Genomic DNA, 26,915 nt, shown 5'->3' on the forward strand with positions numbered 1-26,915 from the left:
CACCAAGCGTTGAAGGACGTCACTGAACCTAGCACTTTGCTTGAGGCGTCGATTCCCACACATTTTGCGATCAAAAGCAACTACGTGATAAAAAGTATCCTGACACGTGGCTGAAAATGACTTACAAGTTCGTGGACCCGTCCATCGGTAATGCTGGAATTCAGTAAGGTGTTGGCCCACCATCTGCCTTGATGACAGCTTCCACTCTCGCAGGTATACGTTCAGTCAGGTGTTATAAAGTTTCTTGGGGAATGGTGGCCCATCCTCTGTGAAGTGTTGTCCTGAGGAGAGATATTGTGGTTGATAGGTGAGCCCTGACACAAAGTTCGGTTTCCCAAGCTTTCCACAGGTGTTCTATGGGATTCAGGTCAGGGCCCTGTGCAGGCCAGGCCATAACACCACCGCCCCCGAACTTTAATGTTGGCACTATACACGTTGACAGCTGACGTTCACCGGGCATTCGCCAAACCTACACGCTGCCATCGGATCGCCACATTGTATACCGTGATTTTTCACTCCTCACCACGTTTTTCTATTGGTCAATCGTCCAATGTTTAATCTCCTTACAGCAAGCATCGCGTCGTTTGGTTTTTACCGACGTGATTTGTGGCTTAGGAGCAGCCGTTCGACTATGAAATCCAAGATTCTCACCTCAAGCCTAACTGCCATAGTACTTGCTGTGGATCGTGAAGCAGTCTGAAATTCCTGTGTGATGGTCTGGATAGATGTCTGCCTATAACACATTACGACTCTCTTCAACTGTCGGGAGTCTCTGCCAGTCAGCAGATGAGGTTGGCGTGTAGGATTTTGTGCTGTGCGTGTCCGTTCACGTCTCCAGTGTCACATCGGAAATATGGGCCTAGGAATGTTTAGGAGCGTGGAAATCTCGGGTACAAACAGCCAACCATCTGACCACGTTCGAAGTCCGTGACTGCCGCGGAGTGCCCTATTCTGCTCTCTCAGGATGTCCAATGATTACTGAGGTCGCTGATATGGAGTGACTGGCGGTAGGTGGCAGCACAGTGGTTTTGGGGTGTCCGGATCACATAGTGTATCACAACAGGACGGTGTTCTTGAAAATATTTGAAACTGCTGACACACCATCGACGCTTCAACCCCTCTCAGGACTAGCAACCCCACTGACAAGTGCCCTTGAGCAGGGGCTTGGAAGTCTACGTCGAGAGTAGCGGGTACGTTCGTGTGAGCCAAGTGCATCGCACCATACAGACGTATGATATAAGAAAACTCAATGGGACTCCGTACTTTCATGGCCCGTTGCGAATGTTACGTATTGGTGTCATTTTATGGGTGTATATAGGGCATTTGGAGTTGTGGATTCTTCATAAATAGATGAGGCCTTATTCAAATTAATTTTCAGGTTGATGGTGTCACGACTTCCTGTTTTTGCTGTCGCAGTTTCGAGCAACGAGTTTGGCATTTCCTGCGAATAAATCAGTTATTTAAAGTGGTTCTAAAGTATTTAAATAAGATAATAATCTGGTTCGTAGTTATAAAGGGCATGTCTATGGACCCGATTTCCTGTTGGCGTGCATAACCGAAAGTATTAGCTCACAAACCGATCTCTTCCGAAGAGAATGCAGAGTAATTTCAGTAAGAGGCAGATACTTCATGTACACATAGCATTACTGCTCTATGTTCATTTAGTATTCGTAAGTTTGCTTCTAAAAGTCCTGTGTCATATATTGATGTTCATGACATACCCTACACATTATTTAGGTAATGACAAATGTATTGTGATGGGTTAAACCGTTTTAGCCCTTATCCATGAAGATGGTACAAGATTGAAATCGGTTGATATTTGGGTTTGGAATAAAATCAGCTGGTGGTCAAACATGTATTTTATATATTACTTGACTGCTGTTGATAGCCATCTTACAAAGATATCCTTTTTTGCCCCGTTCGCAGACAGATAGAGAGCAAACGATAGCTTATAAGCCTCCTTATGAACCCTAATCTCCTTTATCTAATCTTCTTGCTCCTTTCGTTCAATGTATGTTGCTGAATTGTTCTGCAGTCAGTTTCTAATATAGTTTCTCTTCTCAATAGTGTTGTCAGCAGTGCGCAAGTAGCAGCAAGTGGCTTATTTAGCATTCATGTAAGTGTAGTAGTCAGTTTGAAAATTAGTTTGAGTGTTCTTAGCACACTTGTTTAGTTAAATCCGTCATATCACTGTGTAGTTTCGTAATTAGCAGGGGCAGATTTGCATTTTAATATCTTTGACGTGTAAAGTCGCGTAGTCGTCTGTCATTTATTTATTTCAAATAGCCTTTGTACGTTACTGACAGTACAGTTAGCCTTCTGCCACCGAGCAATGTGTCAGCTGTGCGCAAGTAGCAGCATTACTGCATTTACTAGGCGGTCTTGTATTTTGAATAACTGTTTAAATTTTGTGTCGAATTGTTTGTGCTCTCTGTAGATTAGTTCAGACGTTCTTTCCACAACAGTATTTAGCATGGATAGGGACTGTGACTGCTGTGTTCGGATGCAGGCTGAGTTGGCATCCTTTCGCGCCCTGCTTCAGGCACTGTTGGCTTCGGTCACACAGCTTGAGGCTGTGGCCAATGGGCATCACTGTGGGGGTCCGATCGCGGGTTTGTCGGGGACGGCCAGCTCGCTCCACGCATCCTCCTATCGGACGTCGGCTGTGGCTGCCCAGGGTACTGCCGACCCCTCTTCCATGGTAGAGTGGGAGGTCGTCTCGAGGTGTGGCAGGTGGCGAAAGACATTCCGGAGGGCTGAATGGAAGACGTCTCCAGTTTGTCTCACGAACCGGTTTCAGGCTCTGTCTCCAGCTGATACTGATCTTCGGCCGGACATGGCTGCTTGTCCTGTTCCAGAGGTTGCCCCTCAGTCCACAAGATCCGGACGGCCGCAGAGGTTGGGCTCACTGGTAATTGGGAGCTCCAACGTCAGGCGCGTAATGGGGCCCCTTAGGGATATGGCTGCAAGCAAGGCGAAGAAAACCAATGTGCATTCCGTGTGCATACCGGGGGGAGTCATTCCAGATGTGGAAAGGGTCCTTCCGAATGCCATGAAGGGTACAGGGTGCACCCATCTACAGGTAGTCGCTCATGTCGGCACCAATGATGTGTGTCGCTATGGATCGATCCTCTCTGGCCTCCGGCGGCTATCTGATTTTGTAAAGACTGCCAGTCTCGCTAGCGTGATGAAAGCAGAGCTCACCATCTGCAGCATCGTCGACAGGACTGACTGCAGACCTTCGTAACAGAGACAAGTGAAGGGTCTGAATCAGAGGCTGAGACGGTTCTGCGACCGTGTGGGCTACAGATTCCTCGACTTGCGCCATAGGGTGGTGGGGTTTCGGGTTCCGCTGGATAGGTCACGAGCCCACCATACGCAGGAGGCGGCTACACGGGTAACAGGGGTTGTGTGGCGTGGATTGGCGGTTTTTTAGGTTAGATGGCCTCAGACAAGTACAGAAAGGGCAACAGCCACAAAGGGTGCGGGGCAAAATCAGGACATGCAGGGACCAAGCAGCAATCGGAACTGTAATTGTAAACTGTCAAAGCTGCATTGATAAAGTACCGGCACTTCAAGCGCTGATAGAAAGCACCAAAGCTGAAATCGTTATAGGTACGGAAAGCTGGCTGAAACCAGAGATAAATTCTGTCGAAATTTTTACAGAGGCACAGACGGTGTTTAGAAAGAATAGATAGCATGCAATCGGTGGTGGCGTGTTTGTCACTGTTAGTAGTAGTTTATCCTGTAGTGAAATAGAAGTTCATGTGAATTAATATGGGTGGAGGTTATACTCAACAACCAAGCTAGATTATTAACTGGCTCCTTTTACCGACCTCCCGACTCACCAGCATTAGTGGCAGAACATCTGAGAGAAAATCTGGAATACATACCGCATAAATTTCCTCAGCATATTACAGTCTTAGGTGGAGATTTCAATTTACCAGATACAGACCGGGATACTCAGATTTTTAGGACGGGTGGTAGGGACAGAGCATCGAGTGACATTATACTGAGTGCACTATCCGAAAATTATCTCGAGCAATTAAATAGAGAACCGACCCGTGGAGATAACATCTTGGACCTACTGATAACAAACAGACCCGAACTTTTCCACACTGTAAGAGCAGAAGAGGGAACAGGGATCAAAAGGCCATTGCAGTAACCCTGAATATGGAAGTAATTAGGAATATAAAAAAAGGGAGGAAGGTATATCTGTTTAGCAAGAGTAATAGAAGGCAGATTTCTGACTACCTAACTGATCAAAACGTTAATTTCTGTTCCGACACTGACAATGTTGAGTGTTTATGGAAAAAGTTCAAGGCAATCGTAAAATGCGTTTTAGACAGGTACGTGCCGAGTAAAACTGTGAGAGACGGGAAAAACCCACCATGGTTCAACAGCAAAGTTAGGAAACTACTGCAAAAGCAAAGAGAGCTTCACTGTAAATTTAAACGCAGCCAAAACCTGTCGGACAAACAGAAGCTAAACGATGGCAAAGTTAGCATAAGGAGGGCTATTCGTTAAGCGTAAAGTTCTATGTACCGACTCGACAGAAAATCCTAGGAAGTTTTGGTCTTACGTTAAAACAGTAATTGGATGGAAACAGCATATCCAGACACTATGGGATGATAATGGCATTGAAACAGAGGATGACACGCATAAAACTGAAGTACTGAACACCTTTTTCCAAAGCTGTTTCACAGAGGAAGACCGCACTGAAGTTCCTTCTCTAAATCCTCGCACGAACGAAAAAATGGCTGACATCGAAATAAGTGTCCAAGGAATAGAAAAGCAACTGGAATCACTCAATAGAGGAAAGTCCACTGGACCTGACGGGATACCAATTCGATTCTACACAGAGTACGCGAAAGAACTTGCCCCCCTTCTAACAGCCGTGTACCGCAAGTCTCTAGAGGAACGGAGGGTTCCAAATGATTGGAAAAGAGCACAGATAGTCCCAGTCTTCAAGAAGGGTCGTCGAGCAGATGCGCAAAACTATAGACCTATATCTCTTACGTCGATCTCTTTTAGAATTTTAGAACATGTTTGTTGCTCGCGTATCATGTCATTTCTGGAAACCCAGAATCAACTCTGTAGGAATCAACATGGATTCCGGAAACAGCTATCGTGTGAGACCCAACTCGCTTTATTTGTTCATGAGAACCAGAAAATATTAGATACAGGCTCCCAGGTAGATGCCGTTTACCTTGACTTCCGGAAGGCGTTCGATACAGTTGCGCACTGTCGCCTGATAAACAAAGTAAGAGCCTACGGAATATCAGACCAGCTGTGTGGCTGGATTGAAGAGTTTTTAGCAAACAGAACACAGCATGTTGTTCACAATGGAGTGCCACAGGGGAGTATTATGGGACCACTGTTTCTCACAATATATGTAAATGACCTAGTAGATAGTGTTGGAAGTTCCATGCGGCTTTTCGCTGATGATGCTGTAGTATAAAGAGAAGTTGCAGCACTAGAAAATTGCAGCGAAATGCAGGAAGATCTGCAGCGGATAGGCACTTGGTGCAGGAAGTGCCAACTGACCCTTAACATAGACAAATGTAATGTATTGCGAATACATAGAAAGAAGGATTCATTATTGTATGATTATATGATAGCGGAACAAACACTGGAGCAGTTGCTTCTGTAAAGTATCAGGGAGTATGCGTACGGAACGATGTGAAGTGGAATGATCATATAAAATTAATTGTTGGTAAGGTGGGTGCCAGGTTGAGATTCATTGGGAGAGTCCTTAGAAAATATAGTCCATCAACAAATGAGGTGGCTTAAGAAAACACTCGTTCGACCTATGCGTGAGTGTAGCTCATCAGTGTGGGATCCGTACCAGATCGGGTTGACAGAGGAGAGAGAAGGTGCAAAGAAGAGCGGTGCATTTCGTCACAGGGTTATTTGGTAAGCTTGATAGCGTTACGGAGATGTTTAGCAAACACAAGTGGCAGACTCTGCAAGAGAGGCGCACTGCATCGCGGTGTAGCTTGGTCTCCAGGTTTCGAGAGGGTGCATTTTTGGATGAGGTATAAAAAATATTACTTCCCCCTACTTGTACCTCCCGAGGAGATCTCCAATGTAAAATTAGAGAGATTCGAGGGCCCACGGAGGCTTTCCGGCCAACCATACACGGCTGGAACAAAAAGGGGAGGTAATGACAGTCGTACGTTCAAATGGTTCAAATGGCTCTGAGAACTATGGGACTTAACAGCTATGGTCATCAGTCCCCAAGAACTCAGAACTACTTAAAACTAACTAACCTAAGGACATCACACAACACCCAGTCATCACGGGGCAGAGACGTCGCACGTAAAGTGCCCCCCGTCACACACTGTTGGGTGACTTACAGAGTATAAATGTAGACGCAGTAGATGTGGATGTAGAAAGAGGACGTCGCCTTCCCTCCAGGGACCTCTGTTTGAGGTTCCGAAATATCTCAGAAACACCTACGTTTTGTTCGAACACACCAATAATAAATCTAGCAATCCCCTATCTGAATTCGATGTCTTCCTCTAATCCGACCTGCTATGGATCACAAACAGTCGAGCAGCACCCAAGAATGGGTGGTACTGGCGTCGTAGATGCGGTTTCCTTTACAGATGAACCACACTTTCCTAGAATTCGCCCAATAGACCGAAGTCGACCATTCGTTTTCCTACCACAATTCTCAAACGCTCGTTCCATTTCATATCGCTTAGTATCCTTACGTCCACGTAAATTAGTACTGTCCTACTTGACACAGCCACGTCATTTACGTGGACGTAAGGATGCTAAGCGATATGAAATGGAACGAGCGTTTGAGAATTGTGGTAGGAAAACGAATGGTCGACTTCACTCTATTGGGTGAATTCTAGGAAAGTGTGGTTCATCTGTAAAGGAAGCCGCATGTACGACGATAGTACCACCTATTCCTTTCCTATTAATCCATATTAATTTACATTTTCACACATTTAAAGCCAGCTGCCATTCATCACACCACCTAGAAAATTTGTCTGAGTCATCTTGTATCCTCCTACAGTGATTCAAATTCGATAGCTTACCGTACATCGCAGCGTCGTCAGCAGACAACGGCAGACTGCTGTCCAGGTTGTCCGCCAAATCATTTACCGATGTTGTTGTTGTTGTGGTCTTCAGTCCTGAGACTGGTTTGATGCAGCTCTCCATGCTACTCTATCCTGTGCAAGCTTCTTCATCTCCCAGTACCTACTGCAACCTACATCCTTCTGAATCTGATTAGTGTAATCATCTCTTGGTCTCCCTCTACGATTTTTACCCTCCACGCTGCCCTCCAATGCTAAATTTGTGATCCCTTAATGCCTCAAAACATGTCCTACCAACCGATCCCTTTTTCTAGTCCAGTTGTGCCACAAACTTCTCTTCTCTCCAATCCTATTTAATACCTCCTCATTAGCTACGTGATCTATCCACCTTATCTTCAGCATTCTTCTGTAGCACCACACTTCGGAAGCTTCTATTCTGTTCTTGTCCAAACTAGTTATCGTCCATGTTTCACTTCAATGCGTGTCTACACTCCATACAAATACTTTCAGAAACGACTTCCTGACACTTAAATCTATACTCGATGTTAACAAATTTCTCTTCTTCAGAAACGATTTCCTTGCCATTCCCAGTCTACATTTTATATCCTCTCTACTTCGACCATCATCAGTTAATTTACTCCCTAAATAGCAAAATTCCTTTACTACTTTAAGTGTCTCATTTCCTAATCTAATTCCCTCAGCATCACCCGATTTACTTTGACTACAATCCATTATCCTCGTTTTGCTTTTGTTGATGTTCATCTTATATCCTCCTTTCAAGACACTGTCCATTCCGTTCAACTGCTCTTCCAAGTCCTTTGCTGTCTCTGACAGAATTACAATGTCATCGGCAAACCTCAAAGTTTTTACTTCTTCTCCATGAATTTTAATACCTACTCCGAATTTTTCTTTTGTTTCCTTTACTGCTTGCTCACTATACAGATTGAATAACATCGCGGAGAGGCTACAACCCTGTCTCACTCCTTTCCCGACCACTGCTTCCCTTTCATGCCCCTCGACTCTTATAACTGCCATCTGGTTTCTGTACAAATTGTAAATAGCCTTTCGCTCCCTGTATTTTACCCCTGCCACCTTCCGAATTTGAAAGAGAGTATTCCAGTTAACATTGTCAAAAGCTTTCTCCAAGTCTACAAATGCTAGAAACGTAGGTTTGCCTTTTCTTAATCTTTCTTCTGAGATAAGTCGTAATGTTAGTATTGCCTCACGTGTTCCAACATTTCTACGGAATCCAAACTGATCTTTCCCGGGGTCGGCTTCTACCAGTTTTTCCATTCGTCTGTAAAGAATTCGCGTTAGTATGTTGCAGCTGTGGCTTATTAAACTGACAGTTCGGTAATTTTCACATCTGTCAACACCTGCTTTCTTTGGGATTGGAATTATTATATTCTTCTTGAAGTCTGAGGGTATTTCGCCTGTCTCATACATCTTGCTCACCAGATGGTAGAGTTATGTCATGACTGGCTCTCCCAAGGCCATCAGTAGTTCTAATGGAATGTTGTCTACTCCCGGGGCCTTGTTTCGACTCAGGTCCTTGAATGCTCTGTCAAACTCTTCACGCAGTATCTTATCGCCCATTTCATCTTCGTCTACATCCTCTTCCATTTCCATAATATTGTCCTCAAGTACATCGCCCTTGTATAAACCCTTTATATACTCCTTCCACCTTTATGCCTTCCCTTCTTTGCTTAGAACTGGGTAATATAAATATCGTATGCCCTATCACACTTCGCTAGCGTACTCCTAACGCTGAACACTCGCCGTCGAGGACACCATACTCGGTTCTGTACCTTAAGAAGTCTTCGAGCCATTTACGTACATGTGAACCTATTCCACGTGGTCGTACCTTCTTTAACACCCCGCAGTGGGGCACAGTGTCAAAAGATTTGCGGAAATCTGGAAGTATGGAATCTGCCTGTTGCCTTTCATTCATAGTTCTCACTTAATCACGTAAGAAAAGAGCAAGTTCGGATTCGCCCTAGCGAAGCTTTCTAGAACCTTGCTGATGCACGAAAATAAGATTCTCGGTCTCAGGAATATCTTCAAGGATTCCGCAGAAAAGTGATGTCTGGTCTGTAATATTGCGGATCCGTTCTTTTGCCCTTATTATAGGAAGGAGTCACCTGTGCTCCTATCAATGCGCTTGGAATTTTTTGCTAGGTTGGAGATTAACGACAAATGCTAGCATATTAAGGCGCCGATACCGCAGAGTAATCATTAAAAAACCGAATCGGGTTCCCATCTGGACCAGGTGACTTGTTTCTCTTTTTCAACTCCTTCATTTGTATCTTTACACCAAGAACTCTTATTGCTACATAGTCCTTACTGGCGTCTGTTCGAGGGTCAAACGACAAAATTTTCGTCGATTCTCCTCCTTCAACGACTTCCAGAACGTGAAATTTAAATTTCGGCTTTGTCTTGCTATCTTCTGCTGCTACATCAGACTCGTCAACAAATGACTGGATGGAAGCCTTTACCCACTTATCGCTTTCAAGTAGGACTAGAATTTTCTCGAGTTCTCTGTCAGATCCTTCGATAAGGTTCGGCAGTGGTAATAGTTGTAAGCTTCACAGACATTTTCATAGAACCTTCACTAACCTCTTCTGGTCGCCATTGCACAAGGTCTTTTGAACTGATGGTGGAACAACCTCTACTTCCTCAGCGTTTTCCGAATAACAGTATTAAACCATAGTGAGTCTTTTCCTTTCTGTGGCATGTACTGGGCACATAATACTCCAGACCACGATTTATAATCTTTATAAATTTTGGTCGTAATTCCTCTACGTCACTCTTACGGGAACTAAATGATGTCTATTCACTGTGTACACGAGATGCCAACAACTGCTTCTCTGCTCTTTCTAGCAGAAACACTCTCCTAGCCTTCGTCAGTAATTCATTAACTTTCGTAACAATAGTAACTATAAAGAGATCATTCTATAGTGACGTCGATAAGATCCAGCCTATTTGTAGCTACAAGTTCTAAGATATTTCCATTGCGTGGGGGCTGCCGAATTTGCTGCTGAAGACAGTTTTCAGAAAACGTTTTCAAAAGTATTTCCTATGATTGTCTGTCTGTACCTCCTGCAGTGAATCCACAGACATCCCAGTCTATACTCGGCAGGCTAAAGTCGCCTCCAATCTGTATTGCATAATCTGCGTGTTCATGCACCGCTGACCATAGATATTCCTTGAATGACTCTGAAACTGTCACAGCAGAATCATGTGGTTGACAAAAATGTCCTAGAATTTACGTGGTTTCACTTAGGTGAATCATACGCGACCAGACAACTTCACTCTCATACCCGACGTCGGCTTCATAGAGCCAATACTTTTGTAGACTGCAATGAACACTCCCCTTTTATTGCCTCTAATCTGACTTTCCGATATACGTTCCCTGACTCCTAAATATCTCACATCAGAGCCTTCCACTTGGGGTTTCAGTCAGCTGTCGGTCCCGAGAATAAACTGAGGGCGAGAACTTCACTAGAGGGCAGTAAATTCGTTAACTCCGTTACAAATACTTCGACGATTTACTTATAAACACTTGACAGTCGAAGTGTCTTTACTCTGAACGCGGTCTGGCTTCCCTTGTTGTGTATCGGGCTGCACGTATTCATCAGAGGGCCTCAGACTACTATCTAGCCTAAATACCGTCCATGTGCACCTTATAACTACTCTGTTACACTAGTAGCTGCTATACTTTTGCAGTGCACTTCTCACATAACCGATATTGCAGGTCTAAAAATCTGCAGCCAAGAACGTCACAGATTCGACGAACCCTTTGGTTGAGACCCTCCACTCGGCACCAAACCAAAGTTCACAGATCAACTCTCGGAACAATGCTACAAATTGCAAGGACTGCCTGCACCCACGCGTGAGGCCACCTGAGACAGCCGGCCGCGGTGGTCTAGCGGTTCTAGGCGCTCAGTCAGGAACCGCGCGACTGCTGCGGTCGCAGGTTCGAATCCTGCTTCGGGCATGGATGTGTGTGATGTCCTTAGGTTAGTTAGGTTTAAGTAGTTCTAAGTTCTAGGGGACTTACGACCACAGATGTTGAGTCCCATAGTGCTCAGAGCCATTTGAACCAACCACCTGAGACACCTGAGGTTTCCCATGCGACGCAGTGGATTCTCCGCCACTGCTATACCCCGAGGAGGCAGCCTTAAACTGACTGGCCACGGCCAAAAGAGCTTGCAGCTTTTCGTGAACGGCGGCCAGCACCCTCTTTGTCGGTACACAGCAGTTACACATCCTACTTTTAATAGCAAGACTAACTGAAAAAGAAAACCATAAAAGCAGACAGTATCCTAGATATGCCACTTGGTACCCTTTAGATGTGTCACCAATGGTCGCTGATGCTGAATCAGCTGTGTAGCTCGCTGTTTAGAAGAAATGAAAACTGCGCTATGAACTGACTGTATTTACGCTACAAAAATGGAAGCTTAGATCTCCTAAACGGAAACATGCAAAATTTAATATATATACTACAGATAAAAGACCGGAAAGTATTAGATCTGTGTTAGACTACGTTGGCAGCCCCACTATTTCTTCAAAACTGTTTTTAGGAGAACTTGTCCTGTAAACTGGATTTTCTTATAGGAACATCCAAGCTTTCATAACTACCTACGAATTGTAGAATTCCAAAAAATGCCCTGATGTCCTCATATCTAACCATACGCCAAGTTAGACGTTTTACAGCTGCTGAGCGTCCTCCCTTCGCATTTGTGCAACGAACTATTTCATGCACAATATTATTTGTGACGAAGTAACTCCCAGAATATTTAATCGTTTGTGTATTTCTTCCATAACAGGACGTGGAGAAACTTTCATTGTATTTTGATTAAGCTTCTTGCTAGAAGGAGGTGGTGTTTTGCTCTGTTGCGTTCCATCGCATCCGATAAAAAATTTGCGGGGTGGTCTAGACTTGCTAGATTATTAGCATTCTCCGGCTGGCTTGTGCTTTGTATATAAAATGTCTTTCCAGGCTTGGGTATAAATGATACATTATTTGAATTTGCAGTTTGAGATGTATTACCGGGCCAGGCTGCCCTTGGTAAGCTTACTTGATGTACACCCCAAGGTTCGTCACTACTTTCTTGATTCTCAGCTGCCCTACATAACTCTTCTATATGCTGAATCAATTTCGCCCTAAGAAGCAGTACTAGATTTAGATTCGTCTAATCATTCAGGAATAATCGCTGGAATGTTTGGGTCTTCTACATTTGTAGTATAAGTTGGTTGTCTTTTTCGAGAAGTACTAGATGAGTCCTTCGAGTGCAATGCGAAACATGTTCAGATGATCAGTCTTGGAGTGTCTAAATAGTTCAGGAAGAAATGTGTGAGGAGAAATTGTTAGTCAAACCGCAAAGTGTGATAAATGAATTACTCATTCTCTGCACAGTCATTTAATCTGATTTCAGTAGCAAGTGACTTAGTATATTCGATACGTACTATGACTACAAAAAATTCCAAATTGGCTTCTTATTTCAGCTGTGTGTTTCGGACCTCCACAATCACGTCACCTTTATTCACGTCCAGATGTCAGAACAGTTTTTCACGAAACTGCTAAGTCATCAGCGATCGCTCATCTGGCGCAGAATAGCGTAGTAGGAATATGAAGCGTTGATCAGCTGAAACAAACACGTTACAAACTATTACTCACAGCTGCACTGACTGAAACAGGAATTAAATAACTAAGTGATTTTGATGTACCTCATATTTTAACCTGACTACTAGCACACCTGTCAGTGGATCACTCAGGATTGATGCTGGATAGATTTTCTTGAATTTTTTCATCGTTCTCCTGATAACGTAACGTGATCATCCACTACGTTCTGCGAGATTTTTGATCTGTTACGATTACAGTGAGTACATATTAAGTTGGGCATGACTATGATATTCTGAATTTGGGGATCACGAAGCAGACAAAGCGGAGGAATTCTCCTACGTGGAAAGTAAAATAGCGCATGATGGAAGAAGTAAGTTGGACATAAATAGTACACTAGCAGTGGGAAACAGGGAATTCCACTCAAAAACAAGTCAGCCATGTCAAACGCAAGCTTTAATTCGAGGAAGGAATTTCGGAAAACGTACATTTAAGGACAGCATTGTATGGATGTGAATCAAGGCCTGTAAGAAAACCAGAAAGTAATAGACTCGAAGTGTCTTAGATATGGAATGACGATGAAAATTAGTGGTATTGATAAGATAGGAAATGAGGAGTTTCTCCACAGAATAGGTTGCCAGAGAAATATGTAGAAAGTATTGAAGAAGGGACAGGAAGTAGGGCATCAAGTGACAACTTCATTTCCATTGGAGAGTATTGTAAACTTTTTTATTTATTAAGGTACTTATGTGGTATCTTTGAACAGATACGGGAGCTCAACCTCGGTCCACAACTACTCACCATATTCTTTTTAAAATTAACAGAGCCGATTTTCAGCTGTCACACCCAAATTACAAGACAGGATTTGGAAGAGAGAGAAAGAGAGAGAGAGAGAGAGAGAGAGAGAGAATCGGACGTTATATGCACACAATAATCATGAAGCCATACGTCTCCAAAACACGAAAATGGAATGAACAATTTTTTTAAATTTGCAAACAAATTTACTATTAATACAGTAAGTGACACAGGTGAGCTTATCGTTCACAAGGAATCTTTGTAGTTCAGTAATCAAAACGGCTATCTTTTCTGTGCCACGTTAACTCATGCACGTTATTTACTGTTTTCTGCAACACCTGCAGAAAACTCAGCAACTTCGGCAGGATTTAATGCTAGCAGAACTTTAGCACTGAGCAGTAGTTACTCTTCTTTACTGATAAACAGAGCTAATGAGTTTTCATAGCTTCAATTTTCTCAACATACTATCAAAAGAAAAAAGAAAACTTGATCTTCTTCCCCAAAAATTCATTTTTCGGGCAGGAATTTTGGCTCTTAATGTGTGAGCATTCCACTCAAATTTCATAAATAACCTGCTTGAAAGTATGTTTCGAAATACTGCTTATTACATTTCAGTAACAGGTTTTTTCATTTCAAGGCAAATCAGCTTCATTCGATGAGAACCAAGGAATATTATCTTAAATATCATACTAATTATTTTTTTCTTTTGGAATACTGTAATTTGGGTCTGAAAGCTGAAATCGGCTCTGTTAATCTCAAGATGAGCATGGTGCGTAGTTGTGGACAGAGGTTGAGCTTCAGTATCTATTCAAAGATACCACATAGGTACGGTAATAAATCAAAATGTTTCTTCCACGGGGTGAAATACTCGTGTATTTCTTGTTCAAGAAGTGTATATTTTGAATGTTTAAGGATACAGGTTCCCGTACAGAGCTATAGCGTGAGACACTAAAAGTTAGATTCATACATATAACTCTGTCAACTACTTGAATCTGTTAATTCTAAAATAAAAACATATTGAGCATTTACAGAATGCCGACTAATACATAAAATACATCCTCTCACGCGATCCACCTCTCTACAAAAAGTTTTCTTTTACTCTTGTACTCTTTGATATGGCGGTTACTATGACTTTCCTTGCCGCTGAACAAAATAAGAGGCTCAAAAGTGTCATCAGGAAGCTGCTTCTAATAGCTGTATCTGCACGAAAGTCGCAAACACGTGTAGTGAGATGAAGAGACAAAGGTAAGAGAAATCCGTGAATGAAAATATGCCACGCCATAATCACAGTAAAAAAAGTATGTAAGTTTCCACCATTGCCGATGGCAAAATTTCACAGGAAATAGAAAACTAGTTTATGAAGCTGAGCACAAAAACTGTTTTTCAAAGTATTACCACTATGAAACGTCAAACAATGCGTCAGAAATATGACGTACTGCTACAGTGATGTGCTAAAGAATCAATAGCAACAACTGTGGTAGCTACTCTAACATCAAGGCAGTCCTTCCATCGAAATAAATACAAAGGAGAATCATATTCTCCGAGAAAACGTCTAGAAAGAATTCGACGATACAATAACATACATTGATGTAGTTGGAACAAAATATGTTTGTTTGCTCATTGCACCGAAGGTAGATGTGTCAACGTGCTCCAAGAACTAAAGATTTTCAATATCTATAGATGTCTGGACCGAATGTCAAATGGACAATGTGAAGTTAACCGAAACCCTTCATTTAAAATCTTGAAGAGTTGATTTACTGGTGATAATATTGAGGTCTGCGCCATATGTTAGATGAAAAAAAAATGATTTTAACCAAAAGTATTAAATTAAATTATTTTAAGAGTTGATTTCCTAATGATATCTTGTGGTAATTGTGTTCCCCAGATCGTCTGTGTAAAGAATTTTCCAAAATTAATAACGTGCTCTCACTTGACAGTGTCGAAATACAGTCAAAATTGTCGACTGCCCTCTACTGAGAGGGCAAACATGGCAGTACCGTGATTCAAGTCGCTCCAAAACTTCAAATAATCGTTATTTACAAATGGTTCCAATGGCTCTGAGCATTATGGGACTTAATATCTGAGGTCATCAGACCCCTAGACATACAACTACTTAAATCTAACTAACTTACGGACATCACACATCATCCATGCCCGAGGTTGGATTCGAACCTGCGACCGTAAGAGCTGCATGGTTCCGTACTGAAGCGCCGAGAACCGCTGGGCCACAGCGACCGCCTAGGTATTTACCTATTTTCTTAATACATTGATTTTAAACTATTCAATACTTGAATATAGCTACTAAATTTTATCCTGTCTGTAAGAGTTACTCAATGATAATCTGTTTCAGGAACACCTCCGTTGTTCCTGATCTACATAAACGATTTTGGAACAATCCGAGCAGCCCTCATAGACTGTTTGCAGATGACGCTGCCATTTACCGTCACGTAAAGTCATCACTTGATCAAACAATGTTTCAAAAAGATTCAGACAAGAGACGTGTGTGGCGCTATATGCGAAAATTGACTTAAAATCATGAAATGTGCCAAGTCACCCCATGAGCACTAAAAAGAATCCGCTAAGTTTGCGTTACACAGTAAATTACACAAATCTTAAGGCTGTAAATTCACCTAAATAGTTAGCGATTACAATTACGACTAGCTTAAACTGGAACAATCACATAGATAATGTGGGGAAAGCAAATCAAAGACTGCGATTTATTGACAGAACACTTAGAAAATGCAACAGGTCTCCTAAAGAGCTTACACTACGCTAAACGTTTGTCCATTCTCTATTCTCTCTGTGCGCTGTTGGACCCGCATCATACATGAAATAGAGGAAAGAGGGCCACGTATATATATATATATATATATATGGTCACCTGGTCACCATAGTAAAATAAGAGAAATCAGATCTCACATGGAAAGATTTAAGTGTGCGTTTTCTCCGCGCTCTGATCTAGAGTGGAACGATAGAGAAGTAGCTTAAAGATGGTTCGATGAACTCTCAGCTAGGCAATTGTGAATTGCTGATGTAGATGTCGATGTAGTAATAGAACAAATAAGTATAAAAGAAAATAATGCACATCGGCTTCCTCTGTTACTGGAGTGTACGAAGCAGAGATCATCTGCAGGATTGCCAGCCTCAGAAGTTTCAATGAATGCAGTTTCTCTTCACCGGAGTATGGACACTCTTTTATAGTGCCAGTCTGTTGTACGAAGGAGAATATTTTTTTAGTGTTGTCAGTCACAAGAGCAGAAGAAGAGGCGCGTTGTCATGAAAAAAGGAGGGGATAATAACAACAGTTTTATTCTTGTATCAGCATTTTAGGGAGACTCGACAGTTTAGGAACGGTTTCGTATATTCACTTCAAGAAAGGAGACTCTAGCGTGTTGTGTTCCCCAGATCTGTCATGTTTGTTGACAACGGTTAAATAGACTACGTTATAGTGATTGGATCAGGCTCACTGTTATCAAAACTATTTTTGAATATGGAAAACAATAGATGTTTGAGAATTAAGGTATAGTTTTACACACAAATATGATTTGCAGATAGTTGTTAGGAGTATGCAATCAATCGCTCCGTGATACATGATGGAAGGATTTCGAATCTCGGACAACGGGGCAAAAATGCTGATTAGGTATTTTACCGTATTTCCTGTGTTTCCTTTTCACAGACGGGCCACCACAATTTCTTCAATCAATGGCATTTTTGTTAAATTACTTCACCGCAGTACAGGCTAATTTGTAAATATTCTGAATGCGTCTCTCTGGTCAAATCAAAGCAGACGATTCACAGTTTACACACTACTGGAGAAAATAATACGTACTGAACTGTATTAGTACGACAGCTTACTCTGCAGCTTACCGAGACGAATGTTGATCTATTGATGGTGTATATACGGCCTGCGGAGACGGTAAGCGGCTTCTGAGCACGGGCCATGAGGATGTGCAGTGCTGTGGTGAAACGCCGTGGTGCGCCCGTCCATTCGCTGTAGTACGCTGATGTGCACAAGCGCTCGCTCTGAAATGTAGTGTAGACTTCAATGATTTTCCAAAAAGAAGCCTCGTTATTGAAGATCAGAAATGAGAAAAACATTCAAATGGGGTCAAATTTCAGGCTACGGTAATACTAATAAATGTTGATTATAAACGACATCAGTTACTGAAATGGTAATTCCTGCCTGGGATATATAGAACTCAGAAAAACCTTTTGTAGTACTGATTTACTCAGAGGGATTTTAAGATGTGAGATTCATTTACTTGTTGCAAGATATCTAAATTTTTGGTAATGGCTTTAGAGATAAATGCACCACGTTAGAAGACAGAACTCATTTCATTTAGTAATGTACTCTAATGAATGGGTTTCGCTAATACATCGCAGATTGCTAGAACATGGCAGGAGGTCTGCTTTATTTCCCTATATATGCTTTAAACAGGCCAGTGGTAGCTCTTTATGGATGGTTAATTTACGTACTCAGACTAGTGAAGCAATTCTACGTAAAAATATCTTTTAGTTCTGACTACCGATGATGGCTTTGACTGAAATGCGTTGGAATATACTGATAACGTAACATATAACTCTCATTCGGACGGTAGATTATAATAAAAAATCGTCAAAAAAGGAGACTCAAAATTCAAATTAAATAGGGCAGTATCGTGCAGCAACTGTTGATAATATTGGGATGATAAGGGGAAATCTCTTAGGAATGAAGTAAGTCAAAAAGTACAAGGGAGTCAAGGTGGGATTGCTGCAGGAAAAATGTGAAGGAATAGAGAAAGGAATGAATAACAGATGAACTGACTCAGCGTACAGTACAGTCAAAACCACCTTCACCGAAATCAAAAGCAGTGGTTGCTACATTAAGTCTTTAATGGGATTCCACTACCAAGCGCAGAGGAGAGAGCGGATAATAGGAAAGAATGCTTCGAAGGCCTGTATAAGGGGACGAACTGTCTGATGATGTGATAGAAGGAGAAACTGTAGTCGATGTGAGGGAGACCGGGGATCTAGTACTAGCGCCGAATTTAAAACAGCTTAGGGAGACTTGGGATGAAAAACGACACAAAGGGTAGAAAATTTTCCATCACGATTCCTAAAATCTTTGGGGGGCAGCGGCAATCAAACGACTGTTAAAGCATGAGAGTAGAATCTTTGAGACTGGTGACGGTCCATCAGACTTTCGGAAAAATGTTATCGGCAAAACTCCGAAGTAGCAAAGTTAAATAACGGCGAAAATTACAGAGAAATCGACTTAACAGCTCGTGTATCGAAGTGTATGACAAGAATTCTATCAAGACGAATGGGAAAGAAAATTGAGGACATGTCAGATACCGATGAGTTTGCATTTAGGAAAAGTAAAGATGCCAGAGAGGCAGTAGTGACATTGATCTGGATGATGGGATCAGGACTGAAGAAAAATAAAGATGTGTTCATAGGATTTCTCAGTCTGGGAAGAGCGTTCGAGAGGTTGAAATGGAGCAATATGTTCGAAATTGTAAGAAAAATGGAAGCGGCTATAGAGAGAGAGACGGTCAATAAACAATATGTACAAGAAGCAAGAGGGAGCAATAAAACTAGAGGACCTAGAACGAAGGGATCGGAATAAAAGAATGAAAAAGAGAAATGTAGTCTTTCGCGCCAGCTGTTCAATCTATACGTAGGAGATGCAGTGACGATATAAATGAAAGGTTCAAGAGTGGGACAAAGAATCAGGATGAAAGGAAATCAATGATAAGAGACATTGACGACATTGCTACTCTTGGTGAGGGTGAAGAACAATTACAGAATCTGTTGAATGGAATGAACAGTGTAATGAGTACAGAGTACGGATGGAGAAAAACGGAAGATAGAGAAAAGAAAAGTAGCAGATATGAGACTGGCGAGTATATCAACATCAAAATCTGTAATTACGAAGTAGACGAAGTTACGGAATTCTCCTACCTTGCAAGCAAAATAACCCATGTTGGACGAAACAAGGAGGCCATGAAACACAGATTAGCGCAGGCAATAGAGAAGTCTGTTGCTATCTAGCGTAGACATCAATACGCCGAACAAATTTGTGAAATTCTGCATTTCGAGAACGGCATTGTATGGCAGTGAATCAATAGACTGCGGGCAAACCGGAACAGAAGAGAATCCAATTGTCTGAGAAGTGGTGTTAAAGAAAAATATGGAAGATCTGACTGAATGATAAGATAAGGAATGAGAAGGGTTTCCACATAATCGGCGGTGAATGGGATACATGAAAAACAGTGAAAAGGGAAAAGAAGCAGGTATAGCACTGTAGGAGATGTGTTAAGATATCAGGGAATAACTTACAATGTGCTACACGAGGCTGTAGAAGGTAACGACCTTACAAGAAGACAGAGACTGGCATACATCGGCAAGTGACTCAGGACGTAGGGTGAAGCGGTTGGCACAGGACATAGTTTCATGCCCATATCATTAACTCGATAGGAAGCAGGTTTTTGGAACATAAATTGTGTTCGAACATTATGAATTACCTCGACGAGAACGGACTATTGGCACACATTCAACACGTATTTAGAAAACATCTTTCTTGCGAAACGTAACTAGCTCTTTACAAGCACGAAGTATTGAGTGGTTTTGACAACTGATTTCAAATTGATTGCGTGCTTCTAGATTTCCATAAGGCTTTCGAGACTGTAATACACGAGCGCGTTGTAGTGAAAAAGTATATTTATGGAATGCGTGCTTGTGGAATATCGTCTCAGTTATGTATCTGACTTCGTAATTTCCTGTCAGAGAGGTCCATTCGCAGTCCATATCATCTTACGGAAAATCTTCGAGTAAACCATAAGTGATCTTTGGCTTTGCCAAAGGTAGTGTTACAGGCCTTCTGCTGTCTCTTATTTATAAAACGATTTAGGAAACAATCTGAGCAGCCGTCTTCGGTTGTTTGCAGATGATGCTGTCTTTTATCGTCTGGTAAAGTCATCAGAATATCAAAATTAATTGCGAAACGACTTAGAAAAGATATCTGAATAGTGAAAAAATTGGCTTGTGACACTAAATAACGAAAATTGTGAGGTTATCCACATAAGTGCTGAAAGAAAACCGTTAAACTTCGGTTGCACTATAAATCAGTCCAATCTAAAGACCGCAAATTAACTAAATTTGCGAGAATTATAATTCTGAACAATCTAAATTTGAAAGAACACACAGAAAATGTTGTGTGGGAGGCTAAACAAGTCTGCGTTTTATTGGCAGAACACCTAGGAAGTGTAACAGATCTACCATAGTAAATGTAACAGGGATACTAAAGAGACGGCCTACACTACGCTTGTCTGTCCTCTTTTGGGGTACTGCTTTGCAGTTTGGAACCCTTACCAGTTAGGATTAACGGAGTATATCGAGAAAATTTAACGAAAAGCAGCACGTTTCTATTATCGCGAAATAGGGCTGAGAGTGCCACGGGCATGAGACAGAATCTGGGGTCGACACCATTAAAACAAAGGCGTTTTTCATTGTGGTGGAAACTTCTAACGAAATTCCGATTACCATCTTTCTCCTGCGAATGCGAAAATATTTTGTTGACGCCGACCTACATAGGGAGAAACGATCATCATAATAAAATAAGGGAAATTAGAGCTCGCACGGTAAGACATAGGTGTTCGGTTTTTTCCGCGCCCTGTTCGAGAAAGGAATAGTAGAGAATTATAGGTGGTTCGATGAGACCGCTGCCAGACACTTAAAGTGTGATTTATAGAGTATTCATGTAGATGTAGATAAAGATTTCATGTTGGGCCGCATCAGACCAGTCCGTGGACTGATGACTCAAATAAATAAGGCAATATTTCGGTTAATGCATTGGGCTGCCTGTTGTAATACATAGAAACAGAGCTTTTGATATTCAATACTATTATTGATATATTTTCCCCATATGACAGAACTTGAACATTTATTTTGTACCAGTGACATCATTTACATTTTTGTATTTTCCTAGTAACACACATTGTATACACTATGTTTAAATTAAGAAAGAATGGGATGCAACATAAAAGGAATGATGATTGTGTATGTTTAAATATTAGTTTTTAACAGCAATGAGGCGCATGAAACGAGGACTACATTACCAATAAATAACAAAACATCCTCCGTTGCTTACAAATAGACGTACTATTGCTGCTTCGTACGAAGGTTCCCATGTTTCATCGACATTAAAATGAGATACTAATTGCGGAAGTACAGCGGAAAGATGTCATCATTCGGGCAACCAAGACAGGTAATAATGTTATATCCGAATGATTTATAATTTTACGTTTAGTAAGATGTAATCAGTTATCTCAAAATATTGCGTAAGTGTCATTTTGGATGAAACGTAAGTTCCGGATCCGATCGGGAAGAAAAATTCACCTGTCCAGCCGCGCACCTTTTAGATTTTCGCGATTTTGTTGCACAACTAGGCGTAACTATTAACCAGGGATAAATTGCAGGCACTGGTATTCAGAATGGATATCCAGTGTACCATCCTTTGTTGCCATGTTGTTCTCTGTTACGTGTAATATTACGCTGATAATTTTCAGTTTAGGTCCGCCTATGTGCATCTCATTATATCAAATTTAGCACGTCACACGCGTTTTGTCCTTATTTTTTGATAGGCGCCACCAGTGGCCTGAAGTACAAAAACAGTTACTACAAAGACTGGAAGCAGAAGAACAGATTTCAAAACAGGATTGCAAGCACACATGTAGAGCAGCACCTACACACATATCAGTTTAAAATATAGATGAGTGTAATTTTATAAAAAGTTTAGTAACTCCCTGTAACCTGAAAGTACAGAAACTATGTGTCAAACAAAATTACACATCCCTAAAGGTGTATGTATTTTAGGCCACTTCTTAAAAAAACCAAAGGAGAAATGGGTACGGCATGGTGAATTTGGTGTCTTCATGTGCACATAGACGGACCTGAAATGAATGTTTTCCCCATCCTGCATTAATTTATGTCCATTTTGATTACTGATATCTCAACATTGTTAGAATGTACACTAACTAGTGGTAAAGATAAAGGGACAGTTTTACGCACTAAATATTTCATATGCATTTTGAAAAGTGTTATCTTGACATATCGTTACGTACTACATTTAGGAAGAGTTTCATCGCAGTTGCCAATTAGTGAATGCGATTTTAGGGTAGTAAACGAATTAAACCCATGCAATTAAAGAAGCAACATCAACAAAGATAGAAAATTCCGAAAATTAACTTGTGTCTTTTCATTATACAGTAGAAAGAATACATGAGAAAATTTACAGGAGATATAGGTGTACTGGGCTCGGAAATTATTACTTAGAATCTACAGGGGTATGCTCCGAGAACGAATTACAGTAAGTAGTGGTAAAGATAAAGGGACAGTTTTACGTACTAAATATTTCACATGCATTTTGAGAAGTGTTATCTTGACATATCGTTACGTACTACATTTAGGAAGCGTTTCATCGCAGTTGCCAATTACTGAATGCGATTTTAGGGTAGTAAACGAATTAAACCCATGTAATTAAAGAAGCAACATCAACAAAGATAGAAAATTCCGAAAATTAACTTGTGTCTTTTCATTATATAATAGAAACAATACATGAGAAAATTTACAGGAAATATAGGTGTACTGGGCTTGGAAATTATTACTTCTGTGGTGAAAGCAACATTTCTATGCAGGTTACCCATTGTGTCGAAGTGAACGTTTAGTTATTCTATGCTGCTTCGATTATATGCCACAGTTCATGAATGGTAGTGACTGTCAGGATGTGTGTTAGTCTCTCGTCAGCCATTAACCACATATTTTCAACTGCTGCGAGAGATGCAGAACACGCTGGCTAGGGCTGGTCAGGACAGCTTGTGTTACTTGCGGTCTTGAGTATTCTTGTTGAAATGAAATATCACGTAGTTCTTCAACACGTCACAAATATAACGGTTCTTGCCTAAACTATCGGCTCTGCGAGTCAGAGGTGACCGGCTCTGCACCAAATGGCACCCTAAACCATCACACCTTGCACTGGGGCCGTGGGGAGACGACTTTCGTTCTCGGAGCATACCCCTGTAGATACGTCATATACATCTACATCTACGTGATTACTCTGCTACTCACAATAAAGTGCCTGGCAGAAGGTTCAATGAACCACCTTTAAGCTGTCTCTCTACCGTTCCACTCTCGAAAGGCGTGCGGGAAAAATGAGCACTTACATTATTCAGCGCGAGCCCTGATTTCCCCTATTTTATCGTGTTGATGATATCTTCCGATGTAGGTGGGTGTCAACAGAATATTTTCGCAATCGGAGGAGAAAACTGTTGATTGAAATGTCATGACAAGATACCGTCGCAACGAAAAACCACTTTGTACTAATGATTGCCACCCCCATTCGCGTGTCATGTCTGTAGCACTGTCTCCCGTATTCCACGATAAAACGTCCGTCGTGATATTGTAGGCAGAAACGGGACTCGTACGGAAAGACGACGCGAGCCACTCTTCAGTCTAGCGATGCCATTATGTGCGCCACCGTTGGCGCACTTCTCATCGAATGCGAAACTTGTTACCTAATGTTTCTCTATACACAGAGTGTAGCTGGTCTCACTCTTACCTACATTATGCAGTTGCGTTGAAAAGCTTCGCGTAGTACAATGCGTGCCATTTTGTTGTTTGTTGCGCGCCAACGAATCTAAGTTGCTGTTTTAATGGCTGTTAGTCTGTGCTTTCACCGGTAAGAATCGAAGGCACATGTGCACTATGTCATCAAAAATATCCGGACACCCCCAAAAACCAACCGCTTTCATATTAGGAGCATTGTGCTGCCACCTACTGCCAGGCACACCAACCGGCGACCTCACAAGGGAACCTTCCCATCGCACCTCCCTCAGATTTAGTTATATGCTGGCACAGTGGATAGGCCTTGAAAACCTGAACACAGATCAATCGAGAAAACAGGAAGAAGTTGTGTGGAACTATGAAAAAAATAAGCAAAATATACAAACTGAGTAGTCCATGTGCAAGATATGCAACTTAAAGGATACGACGAAGTCAGGAGCGCCATGGTACCGTGGTTAGCGTGAGCAGCTGCGGAGTGAGAGGTTCTTTGTTCAAGTCTTCCCTCGGGTGAAACAATTTTATTCTTTATTTTCGCAAAGTTGTGATCTGTCCGTTCGTTCATTGACGTCTCTGTTCACTGTAATAAGTTTAGTGTCTGTGTTTTGCGGCCGCACCGCAAAACCGTGCGATGTAAAAAGATTCTTCTACCTTACCCGATTTAGGTTTTCTTGTGGATGTTATAATCACTCCCAAAAAAGTGATGAAAACTTAAGAGTTTGTCACATAAACTGCAACAAATGAATGCAACAGTTCCGCAGTCGCACAGTTTTCCTTCTGCTCTGTCAAAACATATGTTTTTAACGTTTTCAATTTTTTCCGCGTGTAGACCGTCAAATCCTGCATATGTCCAAGCAAATCTGAACATGTCCTGGAATTTTGGAGAGCGAAGTTGATTTTGTGTAAGTGCTTGAACTTTGATAATTGTCTGAAAATAAAAAAATTAAAATTTTCACTGCTGGGAAGACTTGAACAAAGAACCTCTCGTTCCACAGCTGCTCACGCTAACCACGGGACCACGGCGTTTCTGAGTCAATATTCACATTTATATTGCATATGTTGCACATGGACTACTCAGTTTGTATATTTTTTTATTGTTTTCATAGTTCCACGCAATTTCCTCCTGTTTTCTCGATTAATCTGTGTACAGGTTTTCAAGGCATATCCACTGTGCCACCTTGTAACTAAATCTGAGGGGGGTGCGATGTGGAGGTTCCCTTGTCAGTAGTCATTAGACACCGTGAGAGAGCAGAATGAGGCGCTCCGCGGAACTCACGGACTTCGAACATGGTCACGTGATTGGATGTCTATTGTGTCATACGTCAGTACGCGAGATTTCCACAGTCGTAAACATCCCTAGGTCCACTATTTTCGATGTGATAGTGAAGTGGAAACGTGAAGGGACATACACAGCCTGTTGACTGACAGAGACCGCCGACAGTTGAAGAGGATCGTAATGTGTAATAAGCAGCCACTTATCCAGATAATCACACAGGAATTCCAAACTGCATCAGGATCCACTTCAAGTACTATGGCAGCTAGACGGGAGGTGAGAATACTAGGATTTCATGGTAGAGCGGCTGCTCTTAAGCCACTCATCACACCGATAAATGCCAAACAACGCCTTGCTTGGTGTAAGGAGCGTAAACATTGGACGATTGAACTTTGGATGAATGCTGTTTGGAGTGACGAATCACGGTACACAATGCGGCGATCCGATGGGAGGCTGTGGGTATGGCGAATGCCCGGTGGACGTCACCTACCAGCGTGAGTAGTGCTAACGGTAAAATTCGAAGGCGGTGGTGTTATGGTGTGGTCATGGTTTTCATGGAGGCTGCTTGCACCCCTTGTTGTTTTGCGTGGCACTATCACAGCAGAGATTGAAGTTTTAAGCACCTTCTTCCTTCCCACTGTTGAAGAGCAATTTGGGGAAGGTGGAAATGGAAATGAGCGTTTGGCGTCATTGGCCGGGAGGCCCCTCGCGGGGCAGGTCCGGCCGCCATATCGCAGGTCTTATTACAGTCGGCGCCACATTGGGCGACCTGCACGCCGGATGGGGATGAAATGATGATGAACACAACACCCAGTCCCTGAGCGGAGAAAATCTCCGACCCAGCCGGGAATCGAACCCGGGCCCAGAGGACGGCAATCCGTCACGCTGACCACTCAGCGACTGGGGCGGACTTGGGGAAGGTGATTGCGTCTTTCAACACGATCGAGCAGCTGTTCACAATGCGCGGTCTGTGGAGAAGTAGTTACGCGACAATAACATCCCTGTAATGAACTGCCTTGCACAGAGTCCGACCTGATCCTATACAACACCTTTGGGTTGTTTTAGAATGCTGACTTCGTACCGGGCTGCGCCGACCGAAATCGATACCTTTCCACAGTGCAGCACTTCGTGAAGAATGGGCTTCCGTTCAACAAGAAATCTTCCAGCACCTGATTCAACGTATGCCTGTGAGACTGTAAGCTGTAATCAAGGCTAATGGTGGCCCAACAGCATACTGAATTCCAGCATTACCGATGGATTGCACCACGAACTTGTAAGGCATTTTCAGGTAGGTGTCCGGATACTTTTGATCATATAGTGTACATGGTAGTCAATTATGGTATTGCATCACCACAGAAAACCTGCTGATGTTTACAATAGAATACGGCATATCCTTAGACGGCACTATCTTCCATTCACTGAGGCGTTTCGATGCCCAGTTTGTTGTAATAATTGGAGATATTCAATGCCTTTCACTTCCATATTACATGAAACGTAGTTAACCTGTGTCATGTCATTATATAAAATGTGTTTATCTGTGATATGTCTAGTTTTATGTTAGAAGTGGTTGGAA

At 42.1% G+C, this 26,915-nt stretch overlaps 1 protein-coding gene across 1 annotated transcript in view; it reads right to left on the minus strand.

Annotated features, from left to right (window-relative positions):
• Positions 1–12,528: 12,528 nt before the first annotated feature.
• LOC124616159 (odorant receptor Or2-like) overlaps positions 12,529–26,915 on the minus strand; it is a 34,296-nt gene continuing 19,909 nt past the window's right edge. The window contains exons 5-6 of the mRNA XM_047144439.1: positions 17,338–17,493; positions 12,529–12,700 (exon numbers count right to left, since the gene is read on the minus strand). Of these exons, the coding sequence (XP_047000395.1) occupies positions 12,644–12,700; positions 17,338–17,493 (213 nt within the window). The 3' untranslated portion in view covers positions 12,529–12,643. The remainder of the gene's footprint in view (positions 12,701–17,337; positions 17,494–26,915) is intronic.

This window comes from Schistocerca americana, chromosome 5 (assembly GCF_021461395.2).
Source record: "Schistocerca americana isolate TAMUIC-IGC-003095 chromosome 5, iqSchAmer2.1, whole genome shotgun sequence".
Lineage (NCBI taxonomy): Eukaryota > Metazoa > Arthropoda > Insecta > Orthoptera > Acrididae > Schistocerca > Schistocerca americana.